This window comes from Macrotis lagotis, chromosome 7 (assembly GCF_037893015.1).
Source record: "Macrotis lagotis isolate mMagLag1 chromosome 7, bilby.v1.9.chrom.fasta, whole genome shotgun sequence".
Lineage (NCBI taxonomy): Eukaryota > Metazoa > Chordata > Mammalia > Peramelemorphia > Peramelidae > Macrotis > Macrotis lagotis.
Genome location: NC_133664.1, coordinates 210,127,455 through 210,154,966, shown reverse-complemented (window position 1 = coordinate 210,154,966; position 27,512 = coordinate 210,127,455). Strand labels below are relative to the sequence as shown.

The window sequence follows — 27,512 nt, the reverse complement described above, 5'->3', positions numbered from 1 at the left end:
TAATGAATAATCCTCTACCACTCATTTTATAAGGGCAAAAACTATGCCAGTTCAAACCTGGCCATTCAGGTTCCCTCTGTCTTTTCCAATCTAGGGAACACCAAAAAGCCCTGAGTTGGTATGGCCATGAATGCTATATATGAAGACCATATGAATATAGATAGCTTTGAGTTTTTGATAAATGGTTAGACAATGAGCTTCAGACTGGTAAAGGGAAAGAAGTACTGGTCTGAGGGTTAGGGAATTCAGCTCTACCATTTTATTTTTTGAGACCTTATTTCTTCACTTATAAAATCAGGATACTGGACTAGATGATTTCTAAGGCTCCTTCCTTTGAATGTTAGATAGTTCTTTGAATTATATATTGCTAAAGCATTTTGGAATCTCTGGCATAGGGATAACTTGGAGACTCAGATCTCCAAACTAAACTTTAGGACTAAGGAAGGGAGAGATGGCCCACTCACCTAACTGGCTTGGAAATTTGACTTCGGAATTTTCCAAACTCTCCAGGGGCAGTCCACTCCTTTCCTGTCTAGGGTTGGAGTGGAAAAAGAGCAAGAGAGAGAGAAAAAGGAAATTAAAAAAAGAGTGAGGAAATGAGGAAAGAGATGGACAAGAGTCAGGAGAAAAATAAGGAAAGTCAGAGGAGGAAAAGGAGAAAAGAGTTTGAGGGAGAAGGTGGTTTAGTTATAAATCGAAAGTAGGCTACCCACTGACATGAAAAAAACCAGCTTTTCCTAGGTGAGCTGAGCAGTCCATCAACTGAGGAGGATTTATTTATCATTTACTGAGATTTATTGAGGCACACTGTACCTAACAATAAGCAGGGTATGGCATAAAAATATATATATATATATATATATATATGGTACAGTTATTGTCATCAAGGAATCCCTTTGAAATTGCTTTCTCAGTTGTAGGACACTAACTCTTAATCTTGAATTGTGCCTCAGCTTACCCCCTAGAACTCCCTTCTTCTTCATCTCCACCCTCAGCCTTCAATGGCTTCCTTCAAGTCTCAGGTAAAGTCACATTTTCTGCAAGAAACTTTCCTTGTCTTAGGGGCAGCTAGGTGGAGTAGTGGATAGAGCACCGGCCCTGGAGTCAGGAGGACCTGAGGTCAAATCCAGCCTCAGACACTTAATAATTACCTAGCTGTGTGGCCTTGGGCAAGCCACTTAACCCCATTGCTTACAAATCCTCCCCCCTTCCAAAAAAGAAAGAAACCTTCCTAATCTTTCTTAACCTTGTTTCCCCTCATCCCTTAGGAAATTGGAGTCACATGACTTGCCCAGGTTCACACAGCTAGTAAATGGTTGAGGTTGGATTTGAACTCAGGTCCTCCTGACTCCAGGAGCAGTGCTCTAGCTACTTCATCACCTAGATGCCCATCTTCCTTAATCTTAATGCCTTTCCCTGAGACTTCCAATTTATTCTATATGTACCTTATTTTTACAGTTACTTGCAAGTGGTCTCCCCACATTAAACATATGAGCCCCTTGAAAACAGGGCTATTTATCTTTTTTGTCTTTCTTTGTATGACCCAGCATTTGGCAAGAGTGCTTAATATGTAGAAGCTTAATCAATGCTACTTGACCCTGTAAAATGGGGGAAGGGAGGTGTTAGAATCATTCTGCTCACTTCATTGAGCTTTGATGAAAAGAATGACAATAATGGTAATGATATGAGAATGGAGGTGGACTCTAAGTTGCCTAGAATCAAAGAAGGGACTCGCCCAGGATGAGAAGACTTGTACCTTGCCCACACTAGCCATCAGCTGGAGGCCTGAGATCTGGTCACTGGAGCTTAGCCAGAACTCAGCGTTGTCATCTGCAGCAATGGCAAACTGGACATCTCCTGTAGGGAGGGATGAAGTAGAGAGTAGGGGAAGAGATTCCAAGATTAAGGGATGAACTCTTTTTTAAATCAACAGTTTGCCCTTGGGGCCAGCTAGTCCCAAAGGGGTAACTGTGCTCTGGGGTTGTCATGGCAGTCTCCTAGGAGTCAGATAAGAGGTCTGAACAGGGAGCTGAAGCTACAAATCTTGGAAACTATCAGGGGAATGGGGACTGGGGCATCAGGCTTGTGATATTTGATATAATCTAGGAGCCAATGTTCCTTCCTTGTGTTGAGATTCAGTTTGCCTTTAGTCTGTCTCATAGGAGGTCACTGTAAAGATGGAGGGGACAACTTGGACAAAGCTCCTGAGGAACTGAGGATTTAACTAGTCTGGGGCTGGTCTAATTCTCAAGCTTCAGATCCATTTGGGGAATATTTCTGTTGGGCCTCTGGGAGAGAGGAAACTATGTGTTCAGGAGGCAAAAGGGTGAGCAGCTCACAGAATCTAGTCTCACCATCAGTGAAAGGGTGCAGGTAGCCAAAGATCCGGAGCCCATAGTTGGTCCACTTGGGAGAAACAGCTAACTTCCTTATTGTGATTCGGGTCTGAGAAGATGAGAGATGGGGAAGAAAATTAGTAACCAGAAGGGGATATCAAAAGCATGGAAGATATGAAGAGTGAAAACAAGAAAAGAGTAAAGAGAAGAAAAAAGTTTATGGCAATTGAACTAATAATCCTGGGATTATTAACATTTATTATTTTTTCAAGATGAATTTTAATCTCATATGACACTAGTTGTCCCAGATCAAAAAAGAAGTCAGGCAAAGAACCTGGTGAGAACTAAAACATTCTCCCAATCATGAGACTATGTTAGAATGTTCTAGGAGAAAAGGCAATGAATGGGCATGAGTAAATGTTTGTGGTCTTGCAAATGGGAAATGGGAAGGAGCAGAGGGTTCCCTAGGATCTAGTGAGGTTGGGAAGAGGGGGATGGAGAGGAAAAGATGGTTTGCTGAGGGAAAGAAATAAAGTTAGATGAGCAGCAGGTGTATTTGAATGAGGGTTGAGGAAAGGAAGAGAGAAGTAATGTGGAAGGGAATAGGTCATTAAGGAGAGGAAAGAGAGGGTGCTTATGTCTTTCTTCCAAGGAAGGATTTTGGGGGATGTTATTTGGTGGGGGGGAGAAGAGTTAAAGTTTAAAAAAAGAAGAAAAAATTGTCAATGATACATTTTAAAAATGAACAGAAGAAAAGAAAAGTAAGTTCAGAGGGAAATATGGACAGACAGGGAAGCTTTGGAAGTAAACTTCTGACTTTGTTATATGCTTTACAAAAACAAACAAGCTATAGATAATAGAAATTTATGATTTTTCATATGTAATTCTCCTTTTCTTTGCATGCAGAAATATTCAAGATTGCTGATGCTAAATTCATAATAATAAAAGAAAAAATTTAGACCAATAAATAAGAGAGGAAACTGAGTGTAGGAGTTAGATGAATCTATGGTACAGAAGAAAGAATGGCCAAAAAGAGAAGGAAAAGCCCAAGGAATAAAAAATAGGCAGGAGGGGGCGGGGTCATGTTGGGCTCAGAGAGGCTCATGGCAGGCAAGAGGCAGGAGCAGTTAAATGCCAGAGAAAACAGAAGAGGAAAGAGATAGGAGAAGAAGGGAGGTGGAGAGGAGGAGAGGCTGAGGCTGGCACTCACGTGGGGATAGAGTGGGAAGTGGAGGTTCCTTCGGAGCTGTTGGATGGAGCTTCCACACCAATCTTCAAAGACATGCAAGTTGGCACGACCCTGGAACTACAAGGAGAAGTGGAGGGTGAGGGGTTTCCTCTGGTATGCCACCTCTACAGATCTAAGTAGTCCTATGTCCACCCTGGGACACTGCCAGTCAGCCAGGGCAGCCCTAGGTCTCTGGGGGAAGGCCAGGGACATGAGGCTGCTTGCCATGCTTCACCACCTTCTCAACCCAACACTCATGCTCATCTTCTGGGCTTGAAGAAGGGCTTGCCCAATACAGAGACTTTGTCCTCTAGATCCTTCCATGCTAGAAATGTGTCTGGCCCTGAGTTCCCAAGGGCAATGGGCATATGAGAGTGGCATCCATGCCAGCAGAAGGCCTCAGAAGAGCCAAAGGGTGGAAAGGCAGGAACACAGATCAAGACTGGGTTTCCTTTAGTTCTGATCTCTTCTTCCCTCCCTCCTCCTGCTGCCCCATGAACCGAACTCCACAGCTGTCTGTTGGTGAAACCTTATCCTTCCTGGTCTTCATGCTCCCAACTCATTGCTACGGGAAGCAGCTGGGAAAATTCTGCAAGGAGGAATCTGGAGACCTCATGATTGGGGGAGAAAGGGGAGCAAACCATATCACAAAAGCATCTGCTCCCAACCTCCTCTAATGATTCTGTTCCTTTGCATCCATCTCTACTCAGATCTGCCCATGGTTATACCCAGATGAATGTGGAGAAACTCCACCCTCCCTGGGCAAAGGGGACAATCTGAAAACCAACATAGGGAAGAGACTCCTCTCTTCTCTGGGTATCAAACCTGCTCCCTGAGTGACAGGCCTAAATCAGGGCTGATGATGCTTGGATCACATAACCACATTCTTACAGATAGTGGGAGGGCTTGTCCCTCAGACAGGGAAAGCTGGGCTTTATTGACCTCCTAACAAAGAATATCAGTTTACATCCTGGGCTCTTCACTCCCACCTGAGTCTGATCTCCAGCTTGGGGGTGGTAGGGATCCAGATATAAGATATATAAACAGGCCTCACCCCTTACCTGCTGGACTCATGTGATACGTAAATCACCCAGGATAACCTCTATGAGAGCTTTGTTTGATTTTTTTGGGCAGAGGAAAGTAGTGAAGGCAGTCAAGATCAGGGCCCCAGATACAAGTAGGTGGCACAAAGCCTTTGGTATCGAGAGATCCCAGGGGCTAGGAGGAGGCTGAGGGGATGAGGAAGGGAGGGCAAGCTCCTCGATGTGGATAACAAAGAGAAGAAAACATCTAGGAGGGCGGAGAGGTACCAAGAACTAATAGCTCAGTCCCATGAGAAATACCACCCCTAAGCAGGCAATGCTGACTCTTCTGTAACTTTAACACTTCCTGGGTATTTCACTTTAGTCTATAAACTTGTTGTAGAGATTTGGATTATTTTAAGTAGAATTGTTTATAATTATTTTCAACATAATTTAAATCTTTTCATTATAATTGATTTCCTTTTTAATTCTATGTATTCAATTTTATGCATTTAAAAAAATTCTTCTGAGAAAGGGTTTGGAGGTTTCACTAGATAGCCAAAGGGGTCTATGACACAAAAAGATTAAGAATCCCTGCTTTAGTGGGTCCATGACCTCCCTATGAAGGGCACTCCAGTCACTAAAGCAGATCTGACCCAGTCTGTGCTTTTTCATCCTATATAATTCTTGTTCATGCCCTTCCATAAATTCTTCCTAAGCTCACATTTATCCCAAGCTTTAAGATTTACAAAGCATGACCCAAACAACCCTGGGATGCAGCAGAGCCATAACAAGGGGTAAGACAACTAGAGCTTCTGCTTTTTCTTTCAGCAGTAAAGATATGATTGAGCTCAGCATATGGTCAGCCTGAATAATAGGTAAAAATAGGATGCTATCAGATAGCTCTCACTTCCCACCCTTTTCCCCCATACCAGCTGCTATAAACCAGGTAAGCTTCCTCAAACTCATAGCAATGCAGTAGCTCAATATCCATAGACTTCTGCCTCCTGGTGCCAGAGTTCCAGGGTCCCTATTCTTCCTGCACCTGACTCTCAAATGAATTTTTCTTATTAAAAAAAAAAACTGGTTTGAGAGTGCTTTTTGCAAAAACAAACAAAAAATACCACAGAATCTGAGTGGATACTATGTTCACCTTTTAAAAAAGCTTCTCTTGTGTTTTTCCTTCCTATCCCATGGTTTTCTTTCTTTTCCCTTAGTCCTAATTCCTCATACACAAAATGACTAATATGTAAACATGTTAAGCACAAATGTATATCTTTTACTATACTATTCACCACAGAGGGGACGGGGAATAGGAAGGGAGGGTGGTAGAAAAATGTGTAACTTATAAATATGCAAGTGGATGAATGTTGAAAAACTTTCATAACATATAATCAGAAAAATAAAATAAAAATAGGTTTGTTGATGTTTGCTCCTCTTGCTCCAGGTGCAAGAAAATGATATCTTTGGTTCTGAAAATATCTAATTCTGGCTTTATTACCCCCATTTTATAGATAAGGATACTGAGTTTCAGACAAGTAAAGTGACTTACTCAGAGTCGTGCAGCTCAGAAGTATTGTATCTGAATTATGCTCAGTCTGGTCAATGCAAGGAATGTTGAGTCTTTAGAAGACATCATTAACCAGGGAATGCAAGTGAGGCGCAGGGTGGGTCAGTATTGGGGGAGGAGGGAAGCAGTTGACTGAGAGACTCCAGAGAGTGGAAGAATAGGGACATTGTCCTATGTCTCAGAGGTTCCATAAGCCAAGTTTACAAGATTCCACTGTCTCTTCCAAGTAACTTCATCACGCCTTCCTGCTGAAATGCCTTTCCCTCCCAGCCCTTCACCCCAACACCCACTCTTCTAACTGGGTGACTATAAGGGCAGTGCTCCATAAACCCACACATTTCCTAAGTTCCACCAAAGGACTACTATCGAGAGAATTCTGCCTAGTTCATAGGTAAGCTATGCCTACCATCAGTGGATTAAAACATTTTGGTGCAGGGAAGGGGCTGGCTCCTTCCAAAGAAAAACAGATTTGGAGGTGGGGGGAAAATAACTGAAGGGGTAGCCTGGGAAAGAAGAGGAGGAAGAAGAGGAGGAGGAGGAGGAGGCAACAGAAATACATGGCATACCAGGAGGACTTGAATCTATGGGAATTTCTATTTGCAGCATTATGATAAGAGACATTATTCCAGTGATTATTAATGCTTGGGTAGTACCACTCTAAGAACTTTATCAAGGTCTGACTAGTCCCAATTTCTTGTTCCCAGAAATGGACCATAACTATCAGTCCTTGCACTAACAGCCTTGTTCTGTTCTCCAGACCTGTATCTGACAAGTTCACCACTCCATTTCTGACCTGTATGATTCAGTAGTTCACTGCTCTCTTTTTTTCTGGAAAGGAGCAAAGAATATAGCCAAAACATGGCTTTCTACCATAGGACAGGAAGAAAAGTAGGAATGATCCCCGCCCCCCAAATACAGAAAATGGAACAAAGACCTAGAAAAGAGCACTGTTTTACTCCAATCGTTCAACTTTTTTTATATAATGCTTTAAGGTTTGATTTTTTTCAAAACTATATTGTGAAGGGAGTGCAAGTAATATCATCCTCATTTAATAAATAAAGAAACCCAGGATAGAACCAACTTGGCAATGGCAAACTAGCTTATAAAGCAGCTGATGGCACAGTGAAAGAATGCTGAGTCTGGAGTCAGAAAGACAGAGTTCAAAACATGATCTCAGTCGTTATTAGCTGTATGACCTTGAGCAAGTCACTTAACTACTTTGTGCTTCAGTTTCTTCAACTGCAAAATGGGGGTTAACAATAGCACATTTCTCCTACAATTGTTATGAGAATCAAGTGAAATAAAATTTGTAAAAAAGCACTTGGCACAGTTCCTGGAACTGTGAGTTATGATGATGACAGTGATGATGTATGATAACAGGTTCTTGAACCCAAGGTTCTTGTCTGCAAGCCCAGGGCTCTTTCTACTATAGAACACACTTTCTAGCATAAAGTGCATCTTTGATAGAAATAAAAAGCAAAGAACTTTGTCCCCATTTAAATCATCATAAGTAGAGTAGTCTCTAGGCTTATCAAGGTTTGGATTCATCAACAAACCTTTCTTTCTTTCTTTCTTTCTTCTTCTTTTTTTAGGTTTTCAAAAGGCAAATGGGGTTAAGTGGCTTGCCCAAGGCCACACAGCTAGGTAATTATTAAGTGTCTGAGACCGGATTTGAACCCAGGTACTCCTGACTCCAGGGCCGGTGCTTCATCCTCTGTGCCACCTAGCTGCCCCCAACAAACTTTTCTAATCTTTGTTAGGTAAACAAAGAGCCATCCAAGGGTCACTTATCAGGTAGCCACCAACCACTTCTAATCAGCTCTTCTTCCTCTGACCCTAACTAAATGAATAGCTTCTTTTTTTGGTGGCAGCTGTCCTTTCTCTGGACCTCAATTTCTTCATCAGTAAAAGGAGGGTATTTGACTTCTAAGGTCCCTATCTTCTCTGCTTCTATATGATCCTAGAAGAATTCAGCTTCCCCTGATGGAGAATTGCTTCATATTTATTACATAGCTCTGAGTGTTCAGAGGTCCTTTTTTTCTTCTCTTTACTACATTATTCTATTCTTCAACCAGTTGACATAAGATAGGAAATCTTCCCCTTGACATCTTTTCTCTATATTTTCTCCTTTGAATTACTTCTTCCCTTCTTATTAGGATAACTCAATTCTCCCAAATAACTCAAAGATAAATAGATGATCCTCTTCTTAATCTGGGTAGTCTGGGCAAAAAAAATTGAGTGCAATATAATTCAGATTCTATGTATTTTATTTTATGCATTTAAAAGTATTACTCTGAGAAGTCCACAGGTAAAGAAAGACTACCAAAGAAATTCATTGTATGAATAAAGATTAAGATTCCCCCAGTATAGTTCTTCTACCTTCTCCTCTAGAAAAGACACTTGTATCTTGTTACACTGTGATTTCTGGCTAGAATTTGAGAACCATCTCTGCCATGGAGGTCAAATTAAGGTGGGGATGTATTGGCAAATGTTTAATGACTAGTTCTCTGTAAGAAGCTTGGGTGTGATATACATAGATCAAACTTTCATATCAAATTTGCATTATTTTCTTTTCAACAAGGCAATGGGGTTAAATGTCACACAGGAAATTTGAGGCCAAATTTGAACTCAGGTCCTCCTGATTCCAGGGTCAGTGCTCTATCCACTGCACCACCTACTTGCCTTCCAAATTTGCATTATTAACAGTTTTCAATCACTATTTAAAGTACATATGATCAACAAAACAATAAAGTTAGTCTTGATTTGTAGATGAAATAAATGAAAATTTAACAATCAACTCTTGCTGGAGCTGACTCCAAAACATTCTTTGACTAATTAATAATGCATGGGAAGGAAACAGTTAAAGGAACGAGTGCTGTTCTCTTTTGAAGTTTCTGTCCTACTTTAATTTTTTTTTCAGACAAAGCTAGCAATTTACTACTAAAACTACAACACAATAGAACAAGGCAGAAAACACTTAGTTGAGAGTTAAAAATTATCATTCGAAATGTATTCAAAATACAAATATTTCTCATTTGTAGCATATTTTATTTTATGTATTTATTTGTTTTTAGGTTTTTGCAAGGCAAATGGGGCTTGCCCAAGGCCACACAGCTAGGTAATTATTAAGTGTCTGAGACCAGATTTGAACCCAGGTACTCCTGACTCCAGGGCTGGTGCTTTATTCACTACACCACCTAGCCGCCCCTGTAGTGTATTTTATAAAGCAGTTTCATATCATTTTACTTCTGTGAAGTAAACAAGACAGGTAAAGTATTATTAGTTTAACTTTAAATATGTGGAGATAAGAAACTCAGAGAGATTAAAAAATTTGCCTAAAGTCACAGTTAAGAAAAACTTGAACCCATAAAATGCCAAGCCTCATGTTCTTTCTATGACACCAAGCTTACTCTCTTGACTTTATTGACCCCATAACTAACTGCAGAATGGGTTGGTGAGATAGAAATCATGCTGCTGTAAGTAAATGATTTCACACCCATATCTCTCTCCTAATGCTAATGATGTGCTTCTAGCATTCAAACAACCCATTTCACTAATAGAAAAATCCCACTCTGACATTTTCCCTCTAGACTGGTAGGGGTCCACATCCAAGAGTTTAATCAGCTAACCAGCTAAGGTTGCCCTAAATAAGGATTTTCTATAAGCCTGCCACAGACTGTTACCTACAGGAAAAAGTACAAAGTTTGAAAGTGTCATCTTGGTTTCCAGAGTCTTTAGAAATACTCATAAGTACTTAATTCCATACTGGACTGGTAAATCAGCTCATCCAGAGGCTACTGGCTTAGGTAACATCTGAACAATCCAAATCCTCCCATAAGGAGGAAATAGGAAGATGCAGGTCCAGTACCAACTGAGCACCAAACATGTTTGGTAGAAGCACACAGCAGTGGACTTCATGAAATACAGTTGGGAATTCACCATGGATGCCCCCCCCCAAATGAAAGATCTCCAACATAGGTTAGTTTTCCCTAAAAAGCCAATGAGGCTCAATTGGTCCTGGGGGTGAATCTTTGAGCTGCTGACTTAGTTTCTTGGTCACCCAAGGCATAGAAGAACAGCATACAACTGGTTGGGGTTTCTCCAAGCCAGGACTTCCCAATATTACATGACTAACAAATCCTTCTAACCCAGTTTTAGACAAATTCAGATAAGTGGGAGTTTATGTACTGCTGAATCAATTCACCTTTGGTGAATTGTCTTTGGTGAATCATATTTTCTATGCTATTGTTGAGTAAATTTCCTTTGAGTAAATATTATAAGATCTAGAAATATTTAATTTTATTCAAATCCTGAACCTGAATTGAATCAGGCCTGGCCCAAATCAACATGAAATATCTTACTATTCTGGGTGAGCAGAATCTTTGTTGTATATCTTTAACTGTTAGAGCACTATATGTTTTGGGCATTCTTCATGTTACTTTTGATATCATAAAGCAAACAAAATAAATAAATAAATAAAAGTTAACAGAGATAACTTCCCAATCTCTAACAGGTATGTGATGAGGCAATATGATCTGCGGCTTGTAAACAAGTTCAAGCCCATTAAACTAGAGAGCAAATCAATCAAAGAATCCTGTGGGAAATTTGGAAAGACCCTTAGAGGTTAGTCTAGTTTAATATATTCCTGAAGAATTATCCCTTCTAATGATTTGCAATGAGTGGTCACCAAGTAAATTTGAATTCCTCTGGCACTAAATATACTATCTTCCAAGGAAACTCCTTCTAAAAAAAAGCTTCTTCAGGCTGAGGATTCTTTGTTATTTCAACCATTTTACATATAGTCAAGCAATCCAGATACTGAGCATAGAAAGGCAAAAAAATCCCAAATAGTCTCTACTCTCAAAAAGCTGGCACTCTATTAAGAAGAATGACATGTACACATATAAGTAAATTCCACTCAATTTTGGCAAGTGGAAGAGGAAGCTGGGGAAAATTAGGAAAAATCTCATGTAGGAGATGATGCTTTACAAGGTGGTGGTGAAAAAAGGATTCATTCCAGACATGAGAGACAGAGATAAAAGAGTCATATACAATCTGTGAGGAACAAGGAAACCAGTTTAACTAAATTGTAGGTCACCTCATCAAACTGACCACACTTCTTACAACATTCTCAATTTTGTCAATGTTCTTAAATTGTCAGGGATGGCTAGGTGGCGCAGTGGATAAAGCACCGGCCCTGGAGTCAGGAGTACCTGGGTTCAAATCCAGTCTCAGATACTTAGATAGCTGTGTGGCCTTGGGCAAGCCATTTAACCCCATTTGCCTTGCAAAAAAAAAAAAAACCCTAAAAAAAATGTTCTTAAATTGTGGTGTCCAGAACTGAAGATAACATTTCAAATAGAGTCTGTGTAAGCTAAGGTGGAACACTTTTTGGCATAGTTCTAGAAATGTTGGCTATAGCAGTAAAACAAGAAAAGGAAATCTAGGGAGTAATCATAAACCAAGAAGAAGCAAAAATTACCTAAAGAGCCCTAGAAAATTAACTCTAACTAGAACAATAGTTCCAGGAAAACTACAGGATATAAATAAATCCCCATAAGTTCTCAGTGTTTCTGTATATTACTTACAAAACTAAGCAGAAAAAGGAAAAGTTGAAATCACTAAAAAATATACCTTGGAGTCAACTTACCAAAACACACATGGGAACTATATGAAAGACTCTTTACAGAAATACAGACCTAAGTAACTGAAGAAATAATAATTGCTCACGGCTAGGACAAGCTAATATAAAACTAACAACAATATTACCTAAATTAGAATCTCAAAGGAAATAATGAAAAAGGATAGGGATTGAGAAAAGTGACCATGCAGTAGCAGATCTCAAATTATATTACAAAACAATAATCATCAAAATAATTTAAAACTTAGTTTAGTAAATTAGAAATGGAAAGGATGTTCAATGAAAGAAGTTAGGCATATAAGATAGAGAAACAATCACATGTACTCAGGATACAACTTGAGAATTTTTTGGACATGGTCAATGGGGAAATTTGTTTTGCTTGACAGCATAATTGTTATGAGACTTATGTTTTTCTTTCTTTTTCAATGGGTAGTGGTAGGAGAAGTAGATTTTCACTCCTTGAAAAAAATAAAATTTTAAAAAATAAGAAAATAAAATCAGTATTCAGCAAAAACTGCCAGGAAAACTAGAAAGCAGTTTGGAAGAAACTAGATAGAGAATAACATTTCATACCATATACCAAGATAAGCTCTTGAATACATGATAAGCCTAAAGAATGGTATCATAAAAAAATTAGAGATATAAGAAAGAAATTGTCTTTGATACCTGGATACGAGTTTATAATCAAATAAGGAATCAGAAAATAAAACGGACAGTTCTGTTTATATAAAATGTAAAAGGTTTTACAAAAATAAAATCAATGTGACTAAGACTAGAAGTAGAACTATAAAATAGGAAAATGTCTTTCCAGAAAGTTTCTTTCATAAAGGTCTCATTTATAAGATATATAAGAAAGTGACTCAAATTTGTCAGAATAAGAACAATTCCCCAATTGATAAATGATCAAAAGATAAACAGTTTTCAGAAGAAGAAATCAAAGGTATAGGAATTCATGTTAAAAAATATTCTAAATGCTAATAATTAGACAAATATAAATAAAAGCAACTCCAAAATTCCACTTCCTACTTATCACATTGGTAAAGTTGACAAAAAATGGAAAATGACAGATATTGGATAGACTTGTGGGAATAGATGAATTATTCCACTTTTGGCAGAACAGACAATTGCTCCAGGTACTCTAAAAACAAATTTGGAACTATGCCCTCATAGTTACTAAGCTCTATATACCTTTTGACCCATTGATAACACTACTACCATAGCCCAGAGATCAAAGAAAGAGAAAAGGATCCATATGTACAAAAAAATGGTTCACGTTTTTTTAAATTTAACTTAGCTTTTATGACCAAAAATCTATTTTTTCCCATTCTCCATTTGAACAAGATGAAAAAGAAAAACTATTATAATAAATATTTATGGTAAGCAAAAGGTTTTGTCTTTTTTTTCCCTCAATTGGAGTAAGAAAGAAATAGACTTTTGATTTTAAAAAACTGAATTGAGGGGCAACTAGGTGGCATAGTGGATAAAGCACTGGCCCTGGAGCCAGGAGTACCTGGGTTCAAATCCTGTCTCAGACACTTAATAATTACCTAGCTGTGTGGCCTTGGGCAAGCCACTTAACCTCATTTGCCTTGCAAAAAAAAAATTGAATTGAAAAAGAAAAAATATAGATTGTAAGAAGTTCATAGAAATAGTCCAAGTATATGTGTGTATGCATGTGTATATGTGTACACATGTGTATGTATGCATGCATGCATGCATGTGTGTGAGCCTGCATTGAAGTATATGTAATCCACGGACAACCATTCCAATATACTGTAGCCTTTCCTCCAAGTCTTTTCTCATTATGATGAGCATGTATACATACATATATGTGTTTTTATACATACACATGGTTTTATGTGTATGTATATACAATATATACAATTGTATATACAATATAAAAGAGAAATAATGAATAAGTGAATGAATAAGGAACTTTGAGCATTCCCTATATATTATATATGTTTATCTCCCATTTGAATGGAAACAAGTTTGAAGGCAGGACTGTCTCTATTTTGTATTGGTATCCCTAGCATAACCCAAGTACTAAACATTTAGAAAGTTACTTAGTGGATATTGCTCTTCATTTGTGCATCCTTTATTTGTTGTTAGTTGTTCTATCATTTCAGTAATACATGACTCTTTGTGATACCATTTAGGATTTTCTTGGTGGCAAACAAGGTTAAGGGACTTATTATATAGCTAATAAGTGTTTGAGGTCATATTTACACTCAAGTCTTTTCTGACTCCAGGTCCAGAGCCCTATCTACTATATTACCTCGCAGCCCTCATCATTCATTGCTGAATATTTATTTGCTTCGACTTCCACTGATAAAAGATATGCTTAATAGACAATGTAATAGAGGTATAATTTCTTGAGGAAAAATTAAAGAATGTCAAAATCTTGTGAAGTCATTGCCAAATATTGTAAAAAAATGATGTGTGTGTGTTTGTGTGTGTGTGTGTGCGTGTGTGTATGTGTGTGTGTGTATCACAAGGAGGCTGTATTAAATAATACAAGTTTTTAAAAAATATAAAAATATAAAATTTATAGAAGTTCATTTAATTATCCAATAAAAATCCAAACTTGCTTGAAAATTATAGAGAATAAAAGATTCCATTGTTTCATATTAGTAGATTATAAAAAGAAATCTGATTCTGGGACCAAATATAGATTTAAAATTCTCTTCAAAAAGATATCTACCATGCAAATTAAAAAAATTTTTGATAAATAAAATCATAGTGATAATCAGTGGTACAATTAGTATTAAGTAAGGAATAAAACAGGAAAATGTATGTTAGTTAAAAATGTTTACCTTGGTCATAGAGAATGTATTGCACTTGTATAGTTCAAATGAAAAAGGATTGTTTCATAGATTAAAGGAAAGAATATGTGTAAAATACTTGTAAATCTTAAAGTGCTATGTAATGTTAGCTCTGGATAGCTAGGTGGCTCAAATGGATAAAGTTCTAGATCTGAAGTTGAGAAGACTCATTTTCATGAATTTAAATCTGGCCTCAGATATTTGACTAGTTGGATGACCCTTAATCTCCTAATCCTGTTTGACCCATTTTCCTCATCAGTACTGGAGAAGGAAATAGCAAACTATCCCAGTATCTTTTCCAAGAAAATCACAAAAGGGGTACAGAATTGGACACAACTAAAATGGCTGAACATCAACAACGAATGTTAGCTATTGTTATTTTTTAACCTTAAAGGATGATAATGGTCTTCTTTGTGTATAACACTGAGTTAATTGTATCAAACTCAAGAATAAAAGGGAGTTTACTTAATGAGACCCTTAACTATGCAAAATAATTCAGTCTAAACTCTAAACATATACATAGGACACAAAGAGCAAGTGGGTAAAGAATGTTATTGTCCCAAATATATAGATTATAAGGAATCTACTCTGTGTGTGTGTGTGTGTGTGTGTGTGTGTGTGCAATTGTGCTGAAATACACACAAACTTTCATTCACATATTTACATTGTATACATATACATGACTTATAATCACACACAAATATGTATACATATTTATATATTCACATAAGAATGTATGTTATATACACACACACACACACACACACAAACATATGTGCACAGCATTCCTGCTTAGACCTAAACAGGCATGTACATATATAAATATGTATGTATATATAATATATATGTATATGATGAATACTGCAGATAATTAAATTCCAGAGGAAGAAGAAAATAGGTAAATTCCATTTTACATTTACAACACTGCTTAGCACTTTCAATAATCCTATATTGTTCTCTGAAACATTTTTAATACAAATGTTTCCAATTATTCAGTAAATTCAAGAAATATTCCTGTGGTATAACATGATTAGGAATTACTGTAATGTCTACAGAGTCAAAGTAGCAGGTAACACAAAAATTGCAATGGTAGCCTGGAAAACCTTACCAAAGGATCACTCAAAGTAGACTAAAAGATATCTAAGAAATGTGTGATCAGAAAAGGAAGTGGGCTAGAGTAAGGTATAACAGATGGAAAGCTTGAGATATGCATTGATATCTACATATGCAAAAAGGAAAGTCTACAGCACACTAGGAGGATCCTTTTGAGAAGAATGTTTTAAAGGACATGGCCAAGAGTCCATGAGATAAGAAGATGTACAAGGATTATGATTTAAACAGCTAAAGGAAATACCCACTCAATGAACCCACCGAAATATTTGAGATGGTTTTGCAACATCTGGTTAGCATGTGTCTCTGCTCATATGTACCTACATAAACTTACTATGTAGCTCTGGGAGCTTTTATGTGTGTTCAGTCTCTTCCTGAGGGAAAAAACTTAATAAACACTATTAAATTTTAGTATGTCATATTGAATAGAATTTGAAGGAATTATGAATCAAGGAACAAAAATTTAAAATAATCTAACAGGATCTTATAAACAATATTGTTGTGTTCCCCAGTAGTGGGCAAGACTGATTGGAGGTAGGGAACACTAAGATCCCTACAAGGTCAAAACTGTCATTTCAAATGCTATGTGTGATCCTTTGCAAGATTTCTATTTCTCTTTCACCTTTCAATTCCCTCTCTGTAAAATGGGGACATATTATCTACTTTTGACACTATGCCTATTGGGGGAAAATTATATGATAACTTTTATCTTTAGCAATAAAAATTCCCAGTAATAACAACTTATTCACTATTGTGTGGCTTGGTAGAAAAAGCTTTTGAATTGAGTTCAAACCTCTGGCTGTAGATATTGCCCGGGTCAATCACTTCACTCCTGCATAAAGCCATAAATGAAGGGAGTGAATTAAATTGTGTCTAAGGTCCCTTCAAGTTCTAAAATTCCAAGTTTGTATGATGCAAAAACCCTTAGAAAACATTTTCTATTGTCCTCTGCATTAGTTATTTTTAAAAGAACAGAGAGGATATAGGAAAGTTGAGGCATCACAATGAATGTCCCACCTCTGAGATCCAGGGAAGAGGCTTGTTCCATTGCTGGTCGCTCTCACTCCTGAGCCCACCTCTATCTGGCTCTTGGACCTGGTCCACCAAGCAGCATCACAACAGAGAACAAAACCAAAAGGTAAACAGTGAGTGTGGTAGAAATAAAGCAGGAAGGAGGAAAAAGGTATGAGAAAAAGGCAGGACTTGGAAGAAGAGTTGATGACTAAAACTGTTTGTAAGCTTCAGGGTCATGCTTTATTGCATCCAATGATTTAAAAAGAGCTGCAAATGAAATATTTCAGTGTAATGCAGAAGTTGATATTCCTAAACTCAGGAATTCTCAATATTAAGCCCCTCAACAAAAATCACTCTACTTGCAGCCTCATTTTCAGCTCTTTTATGCACTTATTATATTGGATATGGTGAACCCAAGTGCATATTTACCTTCTCCAATTAAGTGCTGAGGTCCCTTAAGGAAAACTAAATATCTTCCCATATTCTAATATTTCCCTTCTCCCTAAATCTGGAATTGGAGAATTTCAAAGTTGGGAGAGACCTTGGAGGTATTTTTGTCCAATTCATAACTGTGAGACTCTTCTTGGCTACATCCCCATCACTCCTCTGCTTTAAGACTTCCATAATTAGGGAACTCACTAGCTCCTAAGGAAGCCCATTTCACTTTTCAGCAACTCTGTCAAGAATTTTTCTCTTACATAAAGCTGAAATACATTTCTCTGTATCTTCTATTATTCTTAATTCTGCCTTCAGAACAGAGAGAATAAATTTAATCTTTCTTCCATAGTATGGACTTCAAATATTTAAGGACTATATATTAGGCACTGTACTAGAGATGCAAAGTCAAAATAACAACAAGGAATATATAAGATTTAAATTTCTTTTCTAGGCTAACTATACCAATTCCCTTAATTAGATTTCATATGGCATGGCTTCTAATCCACTTTCCACTATGATCATATACCCCATAACTGTCAATCTTCTTCAAGTGTCAGCAAGAAAAAGTGAATTGTTTTTTCTATCTGCACTGTCTTACCTTTTTTTTCCCCCTCCAAAAGATCAAAGAATTAGAGACTGTAGGGGCTCTATAAATCATCTAGTTTAAGTCCTTTATTTAAAACTGAGGAAAGAGAGGTTGTTGTCACTGTTCAGTTATGTCTAACTCATCATGACCCTATATAGAGCTTTCTTAGCAAAGATCCTGGAGTAGTTTGCCATTTTCTTCTACAGTTCATTGTACAGATATGGAAACTGAGGTAAACAGGGTTATCACATAGACTACCTATGTGAGGCTGGATGTGAACTCAGAAAAGGGAGTCTTTCTGATTCCAGGGTTGTCACTTTAACTCCTCCACCTCTGCTGACAAGATGTCTGTCCCTTTTGAGCTTCTCCTCTAGTTGGGGAGTTCCTCCATGCCAGCCATGCTCATTTCAAAGCTATCCCAATCCATGACTCTCTAGATAATTTCTCCACCTTGTTTCCATGAAGGTACCTTACAACTTTCTAGATATCCTGCTCCCTTCATGTGCTGTCTTGATATACTGCTCCCCTCCCCAATAGAAAATAAGCTCCTTGAGGGCAGGGATTGTCTCCTGTCTTCATTTTTTAAAATTAAATGTTCTTTTCTTTTCAAACAAAAATCAAACTTTTCCATCTACTTCCCTCCCCAATTCCACTGAGAAAGCAAGAAAAGTCAAACCCCTATTACAAGTGAATGGCTCAGGGGCAGCTAGGTGGCATAGTGGATAGAGCACCAGCTCTGGAGTCAGGAGGACCTGAGTTCAAATTTGACCTCCAACACGTAATAATTGCCTAGCTGTGTGATCTTGGACAAGTCATTTAACCCCATTGCCTTGTAAAAAGAAAAGCAAACCAAAAAAAGTGATGGCTTTCTTTTTCCTTGTATTTGTATTCTAAGCACCAAGAATAGGAAATGCTTAATAAATATTCTCTCCCATACATAATTTGTCTCTCTCTCTCTGTCTCTCTCTCTCTCTCCTTTTTCTCTTTCTTCTCTCTCCTCGCCCCCTCCCTCCCCCCTTAATCAAGGTCACACAAAATTGTGAAATGGTAGAAGTGGGATTCAAACCTAGCTTCTCTGACTTCAAATCTGGTCCTAAGTCTACTAAATGAAGCTTACAGTTGACCTAGGACAACCCTTCCCCAGTTCTATTTAGGAGCTTTGGGTTGAACAAGAACAGGATTGACTACCCTCCCTCAAGCAGACTGGGAAATGATGCAGAGAGAATTTCCAGGGGCTCAGATCCATGCTTGTTTCTTCACTCTTGTACTGAAGGAGAATGAGAAAGTACAAGTCTCCCCAAAGATTGGGAAATAACAAGGGAAGCTATATGGCCCTAGGAAGAGACACTATGTCTCAAGCTAGGAGATCTAGGCAAATACTTGTATTTACCTTCAAGTCCTGTCTCTGGGGATGATAAAACTTGAGGTCTGGATGCACAGCAGGAATGTTTCTATTAGCCAGAGCCTTGGCCAGTTCTCTCCAACTACTATATCCTGTGGAGCAGAAAGACAAGAAAGGTCAATAGAATCTCAAAACTAAATTCCCATTCTGCAAAGCTCCTGGAAAAACTGAAGGTAGAAAGGATTTCTTATATCTTATCTGCCAGATCTCTTCAAAGGTTGAAAATAATTATTTTCTCCCCTCCTCTTAACTTCCTCGTTTCTGTCAGACACTACCTTTCTTCAAATCAACTAACCATAAATTTATAATTATAGACACCCTCAACTCTTTATTTTCATTCACCTCCTATTTCCAATGAAGCTGTTAAATCTTATCAATTCTACATTCTCAATTCCCCTTATCTCCACTCACAATAAAACCACTCTATTTCAAGGTTTATCACCACTCGCCTAGATTCTTTTTTTTTTTTTTAGGTTTTTGCAAGGCAGATGGGGTTAATTGGCTTGCCCAAGGCCACACAGCTAGGTGATTATTAAACGTCTGAGACCAGATTTGAACCCAGGTACTCCAGGGCCAGTGCTTTATCCACTGTGCCACCTAGCCACCCCTCACCTAGATTCTTGAAATAACTTCCTAATTGGCCTTTCTGATTCTAATTTCTCCTTCTCTAATTCATCTTCCATACATACCTAAATGATATTTCAAAGCATGGGTCCCTCTCCTACTCTAGACCAGTGGGGTCAAACACAAGATAGAAAAGAGAGAACTAAAAATACATTAGTATTTTAGAAAGGCTATACATTGATTTAACATTATTTTTTCTCCTAGGGAACCAGACCTAGTGTCAGGAAGATTCACCTTCTTGAATTCAATGACCTCAGACACTAGATAAATCACCTAACACTGCTTGCCTCAGTTTCCTCATCTGTAAAATGAGCTGTAGAAGGAAATGACAAACCATTCCAAGATCTTTGCCAAGCAAACCCCAAATGGGATCAAAATATAATAGCTACAACTAAAATGACTGAACAACAAAAATTATTTTTTTTATTTTTTATAATTTTATTTTTATTTTTCTATTCTATTTTAATTTTGTATGAGCTGTGGAAAGCAGTGAAGCCTGTAGCCTCTGTTTAACATTTTTGCTTCAGAAGTTTTGCAGCTTCCTATTGTATCCTGGATAAAATACAAATGCTTGGCATTTAAAGACCTTCACAACCTGGCACTGGTCTATCTTTCTAGGCTGATTACTTATCATTCTGTCTCCTAATACTTTACCTTCCAGCCAAGTGCCCTTGGCTATTCCTCATGCATGACTTCCCATCTTCCTCCCTCTCTGTATTTGTGCATTATGTTATTCCCACCTTTTATTTCTAGCTCCTTTCAGGGTTCAAATCAAGTGCCACCTCTTACATGAAAACTTGTCATATTGCTCAGTTGCTAGTATGCCCTAACCCCTGAAAAGTCTTAGTATTATTTTTAATATTTACATTTTCTATTTATTTTGTAGTGTATGCCTATGCATTGTTGCCTTCCTGTAGAATAAACCATCTTTGAAGGCAGAGACTGTTTTGCTATATGCATAATAATAGGGGCTTAATAAATGTTTGCTGAAATGTTTATTAATGGAACTGTGGAACAAGGACACTGATCAACTCATTCAAGGTCAAAATGTCCATCAGTAGCAGTGATAGGACCTGAATCTGCATTCCATTAAAGCACACTGCATTTCATAAGCATGATATAGATGAAGACCAAGTGTGAGAAAAACAGATTTCTCTCTTGCCCTAAAAATAACTCCAGGTCAAGTCTTTCCAGAGCTGACTGTTGACAAAAGCAGGGAAGTAGTAATGGAAAGCAAGGTAATTCCCCTTCTTAGCTTTCTAAAAGAGCCTGGTCCCCTTCATTCAACATTTCAGGGGCACCTTAGGAAAGTAAAGAAGGCATTAATATCAAAAACAGATTCCTCTTCTCCATATTAAGAATCAGCCCTGTCCAGTTAGATGGGTCTAGAGCTGAGGAAGGTAGAGAGTGGATGAGCCAGGGTTTGATGTTTTAAAACACATTTATAAGCTGCTGGGAGATGGAAAATCAGGAAGCCAACTTCCCTTCAGGCTCTTGGCTCTGGGACACAAGATCTATCCCAGGGAGGAAGAGGTTAGATCTAACATTCATATACATATATGTACATGCCTCTATTTAAACACTGAGACATTAACTGGGGACTTTTACAGTAAGGTAGAGAATAATTATAGCTCCTGAAACAGCCAGTACTGCTCCTTCTTCCAACAGAAAAGTGCAGGTCACTTGAAGATTCCAAGGAAAATGTTCCAATGCCTTCTTATCCAGGGAGAGCTTCTGAAAATGTTCACCAAAGGTTAGTATGAGCACTAGAAATTGATGTTAGTCTCCATCACTTTCATGATTATCATGAGAAGCAGCATTGGACAGTGAAGACAACACAGAAAGCTGTATTTGCATTCTATTTTTGCCACTTACAGGCATTAGAAGTAGTCATAAGGGTTTCTCCCCACTCAGCTTCAGTGGTAATAATAATATCGTTACTGACCTCATAGGGATATCATGGTAAAATAATTTGTGCACAATTCTCTACAAGCTTAAAAAGCCATACAAATGTCAGCTATAATCATAAAAATGAACTTTCATATAAATACAGTTATTTGATGGAGGCACCAAGGTATAGTGGGAAGGGTTTTGGGACTTGGAATCAGAAGGCTTAAGTTTGAATCCTGACTTTGTCACTTACTAGTGACCTTGGTAAAGTTATATAGCCCCTAAGAAACTTAGTTTCCTCATCTATAGGGAAATGTAAATAAACAAGCTCCTTATCCTCTCAGAAAATCAAAGGAGTTTTCTAGTGTAAATGAGATTCATTTTTCCACTAGCCAAGCAATGAGAACACCTGTGGCTCATAGTGATTATTTCTTTCTCAAGCTTAAGTCTTTTAGTTCATTCAGATAATCAAATTTTATTTCAGTTTTAATATCTTTTAAGGAAAATTAACCTAATTTCAATGAGATTCAGGTAAAAAGGGACCAAGGATATCTGTATCCTGTTATATTCTTTTATATTTAATATAATACTAGAATGTGAAAATAAATAAATCACTTAAAATAAAATATATTTAATATAATACAGCTCAGAACACAAAAGGAATGCTTTTGGTAGATGAATAAAAAGTATTATAACAAAAGCTCAACCCTTGAAGGGATGACCTAAAGCATCCTTATTACAACTCTGATAGAAGATAGGACAACAAGGACCTCAACCTATTTGTAGCTTCTGCTAGGGTTGTAAAAGCATTTTGTTCCAGTTCCAGCTTGTATTTGGTACAGTATGTTATTCTTAAAAAAGTTATGGAACAAATTTATATCTGGGCAATTGTCACAGTTTGATCTTAAATCAAACTTACTCCAGTACTGTATTAGAATCCTAGAATTTTAGTATAGTTGATTAAGATATAGAGACTATTTTGATATATAAATTTGTAGCAAGAGGTTTTGTGGATGAACCATTGTAAGCTTCTGATCTATATAATTCTAGCTACCAGATCACTATACGATAGGTGTTAATTTTAGCTTTCAATGATACATTGGTTTCTTTTTTTTCCCTTTTTTTTAAGGTTTTTGCAAGGCAAATGGGGTTAAGTGACTTGCCCAAGGCCACACAGCTAGGTAATTATTAAGTGTTTGAGACCGGATTTGAACCCAGGTACTCCTGACTCCAGGGCTGGTGCACTGCGCCACCTAGCTGCCTCACTGCGCCACCTAGCCACTCCAATACATTGGTTTCTAACATTTTCTTTCATAATCTGCATAGATCACAAACACTGGGTCTATTCTATATATTTTCAGTAAATGAATAAGCCATGAGTTACAAAACTATTTGTAAAATTGAAAACTGATTTTAATTCTATTTTTAAGCCTTAGTCTAGATTTAAGCTAGATTTACTATTTGCCTTCTTGAGTCCTTCTCCTAGGAAACTTCACCCACCACCCACACTGTGGGAAATTTGCCTAAAGGTCAAAATTTTGTCTGGTAATTACCTCTACCTTTGTAACCCCACCCATCACTGCTTTTCAAGAATATAGATTAACCCAAAAGATAAAATTTCAACAATTTAGAAGATTATCACCTGAAGATTACTCCCATCACCTAAAGACCTTTGTTTCATAACTCTTGACTGTAGGAGATCCAAATGATGTGATCTTAATTGTTATCTGATAGTCAATCAGAAGAACACACAGCTTGGTTGCTTGAAATTTTGTTGTTATCTTAAATTATTAAAAGATCCTGTCAACCCTTACTCATTAGTTGGTCATTAGTTCAATTTATTGATTACTGTCCGCCTAAATAATAAATTATTCATGCTTGGAACTTTATCTCTCTGTTTACTTAATTTTCAAATATAACATGAGTCAAAGATTTTGCAGTAATCAACAAAGCTAGCATAAATAATAACTAGCTTATAATAGCTAACATTCCACAGAGCTTTGTAGGCTTATAAAGTGTTTTACCTTATCTGATCTGTTCCTAAATATTAAGAGCAATTTTAGTTACTGTGTGTTCTATAGTTACTGAATAATAAGTTGTTCTTACATCCCTACGACTTTTTGGCACAATTTTTTTTAATCCTTAGGCAATTACTTGTTTTCATTGTATTCTAGACATTTGAATGGTACAATTTGTGAATTTTTTTTGGCACATAAACATATCAGTGTATATTTAGAAAATTAGCTGATGTTTTCACAGATATATGATCTGCTAAGCAGTGTGAGGCAAGTATATTCCAGAGAAATCAAAGAAAAAGGATCCATGTATTTCCAGCAGCTCTTTCTTATTGCAGCCAAAAATTGTAAACTGAGGAATGACCAAGCAAAGTGTAGTATACAAATGTAATAGAATGCTATTGCATTATCAGAAATGATAAAATGGAGAGTTTCACAGGAAACTAGTAAGACCTGTCAACTAATGCTGAATCAAGTAAGCAGAATTAGGAGAATAATTTATACCATGATAACAGTATTATAAAGAAAATAACTACATGTATAATATGAATCAGATGTAAAGGTGGGGGAGGGAGAGAAATGAGTGTTGAAAAATGAGTGTTGAAAACTACTTAACATGTAAAATAAGAAAAATCACATTAAAAATAAAGAAAAGGGGGCAGCTAGGTGGTGTAGTATATAGAGCACCAGCCCTGGAGTCAGGAGTACCTGAGTTCAAATCTGACCTCAGACACTTAATAATTACCTAGCTGTGTGGCCTTGGGCAAGCCACTTAACCCCATTGCCTTGCAAAAACCTAAAAAAAAAAAAAAAAAAAAACTTAGAAAGGTAAGATTCTGATCAATGCAGTAGTAAACCAGGAGTCCAAAAGAATGAAAATAAAATATGCTACTCAGAGAAATGATGGATTTAAAATGCACTAAGAAAGCATACATTTTCAGAAATGGCAAATATGGGAACGCTTTGTTGAACTGCACATCTACATATTTAAGACTTTCAAAGAAAAAAATCTTTCCAAAGAAAACTGATATCTAGTGTTGGAGAAGAATCTAGTGTAGTTTATTTATTTTGTTAGTAATGCAATGTGCCACCATGAAGCATTTTAGCTCTTCAGAGAAGTTAAAGTTACAGTTATCTCCTTTGACATGATTGTTCTCTCATGGGGCACAAGCTTTTCTCTTTCTCAGTCTAACATACATTTTTATTGTGATAGAATTTTTGGATCAAATAAAAATGCAGAAATTCTCTATATCCTCCTCCTCTATGCCTCTTCACTGATTTCTCAAGATTCTGTAGTAAAGTTGATTGATGTCAAAACTTTATTTTGTTTATTCACTGCTATTACTGCTTTTGTTACCTTAATCTTTTGATTTTTGTTTTTAGTTATAATATTTAGTTATTGATTAGGGGAACCTAGAATTTCTGATATGCTTATATTTTTCAGATTCCTTTCTTTCTTCAAATTTCTTTTTTTGTTGTTGTTGCTTTTAATTGGGCAAATATGGGTGTTCAAGTTTCTTGGAATTTGTAATAAGTTAAATTTTAAATGACTTCAAAGTCTTCAATGTTTTCCTCTTCAAATTTCAGTAGCTTCATGATTTAATTTCTTATTTATCTAATCTAAACTCAGACATGAAGTTGTTTATTACTGTTATTATTATCCTCTACAGATAGACAATATCATTGTGTAAAAAGGTGGTGACATTTGTTTCTGATTTTGTTGTGACATATTGTTGGTGCATAATGGAAGTATTAATATCTTCATTTCATTTTACTCACATTCATGATTTGCCTTTTTTATCAGTCAGATCAGTCAGTGCCATTTGTACCAAAAGATATTTCCTTCTTCAGGAAGAGAGGAACTGGATGTAGTCTTTTTATACTTTTCCACCTTACTCCCTACCACATATTATTCCATCCAGTGATACTGACCTCCTGACTATTCCATGCACAAGACACTCCATCTTTCAGCTTCGGATTAGTCGTCCTCCATGACTAAAATATTTTTCTTCTTCAATTCTATCTACTTAATGCCCTACCTTTCTTCTTTGGTCTTGTTCAGTCACATCTAATTCTTCTTGACAAAGATACTAGAATTATTTGCCATTTCCTTCTTCATTTTACAGATGAGAAAACTGAGGCAAATGGGGTTAAGGACTTATAAAGGGTCATACAGCTAGATGTCTGAAGTTAGATTTGAATTCAAGAAGATGAGTCTTCCTTACTCCATTTCTAGCCCCTCTGTTCACTGTGCCACCTAGCTACCCTTAGCTCCCTTTAAATTCCAAACTAAAGTCTCATTTTTTACAAGAAACATTTCCCAATTGCTATTAATTCCAGTGCTTTCCCTCTTATTTATCCTGTATAAAGTGTATTTGTATGTATTTATTTGCATGCTGCATCCCCCATTAGTTTGTAAGCTCCATAAAGCCAGGGACTGTCTTTTGTCTCTTTTTGTATGACAGCACTTTCAATGTCAGATAGAGTAGGCATTTAATAAATGTTTATTGATTGATTAGATGGTTGTTCATCTATGTAGTAAACTCTTAGTAAGGTCTATCCTTCCACCAAAAGAAAAAAAGTGGCATTTTTTTGTAGTTTATAGTCTTAGAAAATTGCCTGAGAAGTTAAATGACTTGCAAAATATGGCAAATGTGAAAAATAAAATACTAAATAAATAAAAATCTATAATGGAAATGTTTTGCATGTCTACACATTTATAACCTAATTGTCTTCTCAATGAGGGAACTTGGGGTGGGAGGTAGGGAGAGATTTGGGAACTCAAACTTTTAAAAATGAATGTTAATGTGGGGCAGCTATGTGGCACAGTGGATAGAGCACCAGCCCTGGCATCAGGAGGACCTGAATTCAAACCTGACCTCAGACACTTAACAATTACCTAGCTGTGTGACCTTCAGCAAGTCACTTAACCCCATTGCCTTGCAAAAACTAAAAAAAAAAAAATGAATTTTAGTGTGAGGAATGTGGTCTTTACAGGGTATGGGTGGGGGGGGGGGTCCTTTGAAATTCATTACAACAGGGAATGGCCCCAGCCAATCACAAAACTGGGAGAGTTCTCCTAATCCCATTCCAAAGATGACAAACCTAAAAGAAAAGAAGAAACTAGTCCTTAATTGGTCAAGAGTAACCTAGTCTTGACCTTCTCCTTTGCATATGCTCAAGGAGGTCAATGATATCTTAACAAAAATCATTTTAATCACTCTGGACTAAGTATTCTTGAGCCATTTATAACAGACAGCAACATGGGGGTGATGATCAACCTTAAAGGGCTTGCTCATTCCATCAGTGCAACAATCAGGCACAATTTTGGGGTATCACAGATGGAGAATACCTTCTGTATCTAGTGAAAGAATTGTGGGGTTTGAACAAAGACCAAAGACTATTACTTTAAATTTTTTAAAAAAGTTATCTTATTATGTAATTTCGCTATCTCTTATACTTTATTTTTTTCCTTAAGGATATGATTTCTCTCTCATCACATTCAACTTAGATCAATGTATACCATGGAAACAACATAAAGACTAACAAACTGCCTTCTGTGGGCAGTTGGGGGAAGGAAGCGAGATTAAGGGAAAAATTGTAAAATTCAAAATAAATAAATAAATTTAAAAAAAAGGAACATTAGAAATTGTTCTTATAGGTATCTGGAGGAAAATAAAATACTAAATATGACAAAGGTGGATATTGAATCCAGTTGTTCCTCTCTACTCACTAAGCCTCTTAAAGTATTGATATTTCTGATTTGCTATGATATATTAAACAATGTGCTGTTATCCATTCTGTTGCTTCT

The 27,512-nt window shown here is 37.0% G+C and overlaps 1 protein-coding gene across 1 annotated transcript in view; it reads right to left on the bottom strand.

The window, feature by feature from the left end:
* The window catches only part of B4GALNT3 (beta-1,4-N-acetyl-galactosaminyltransferase 3), a 162,043-nt gene that overhangs the window by 28,474 nt on the left and 106,057 nt on the right, over positions 1 to 27,512 (bottom strand). The window contains exons 2-7 of the mRNA XM_074194696.1: positions 19,161 to 19,264; positions 16,750 to 16,827; positions 3,547 to 3,642; positions 2,355 to 2,445; positions 1,757 to 1,857; positions 465 to 532 (exon numbers count right to left, since the gene is read on the bottom strand). Of these exons, the coding sequence (XP_074050797.1) occupies positions 465 to 532; positions 1,757 to 1,857; positions 2,355 to 2,445; positions 3,547 to 3,642; positions 16,750 to 16,827; positions 19,161 to 19,264 (538 nt within the window). The remainder of the gene's footprint in view (positions 1 to 464; positions 533 to 1,756; positions 1,858 to 2,354; positions 2,446 to 3,546; positions 3,643 to 16,749; positions 16,828 to 19,160; positions 19,265 to 27,512) is intronic.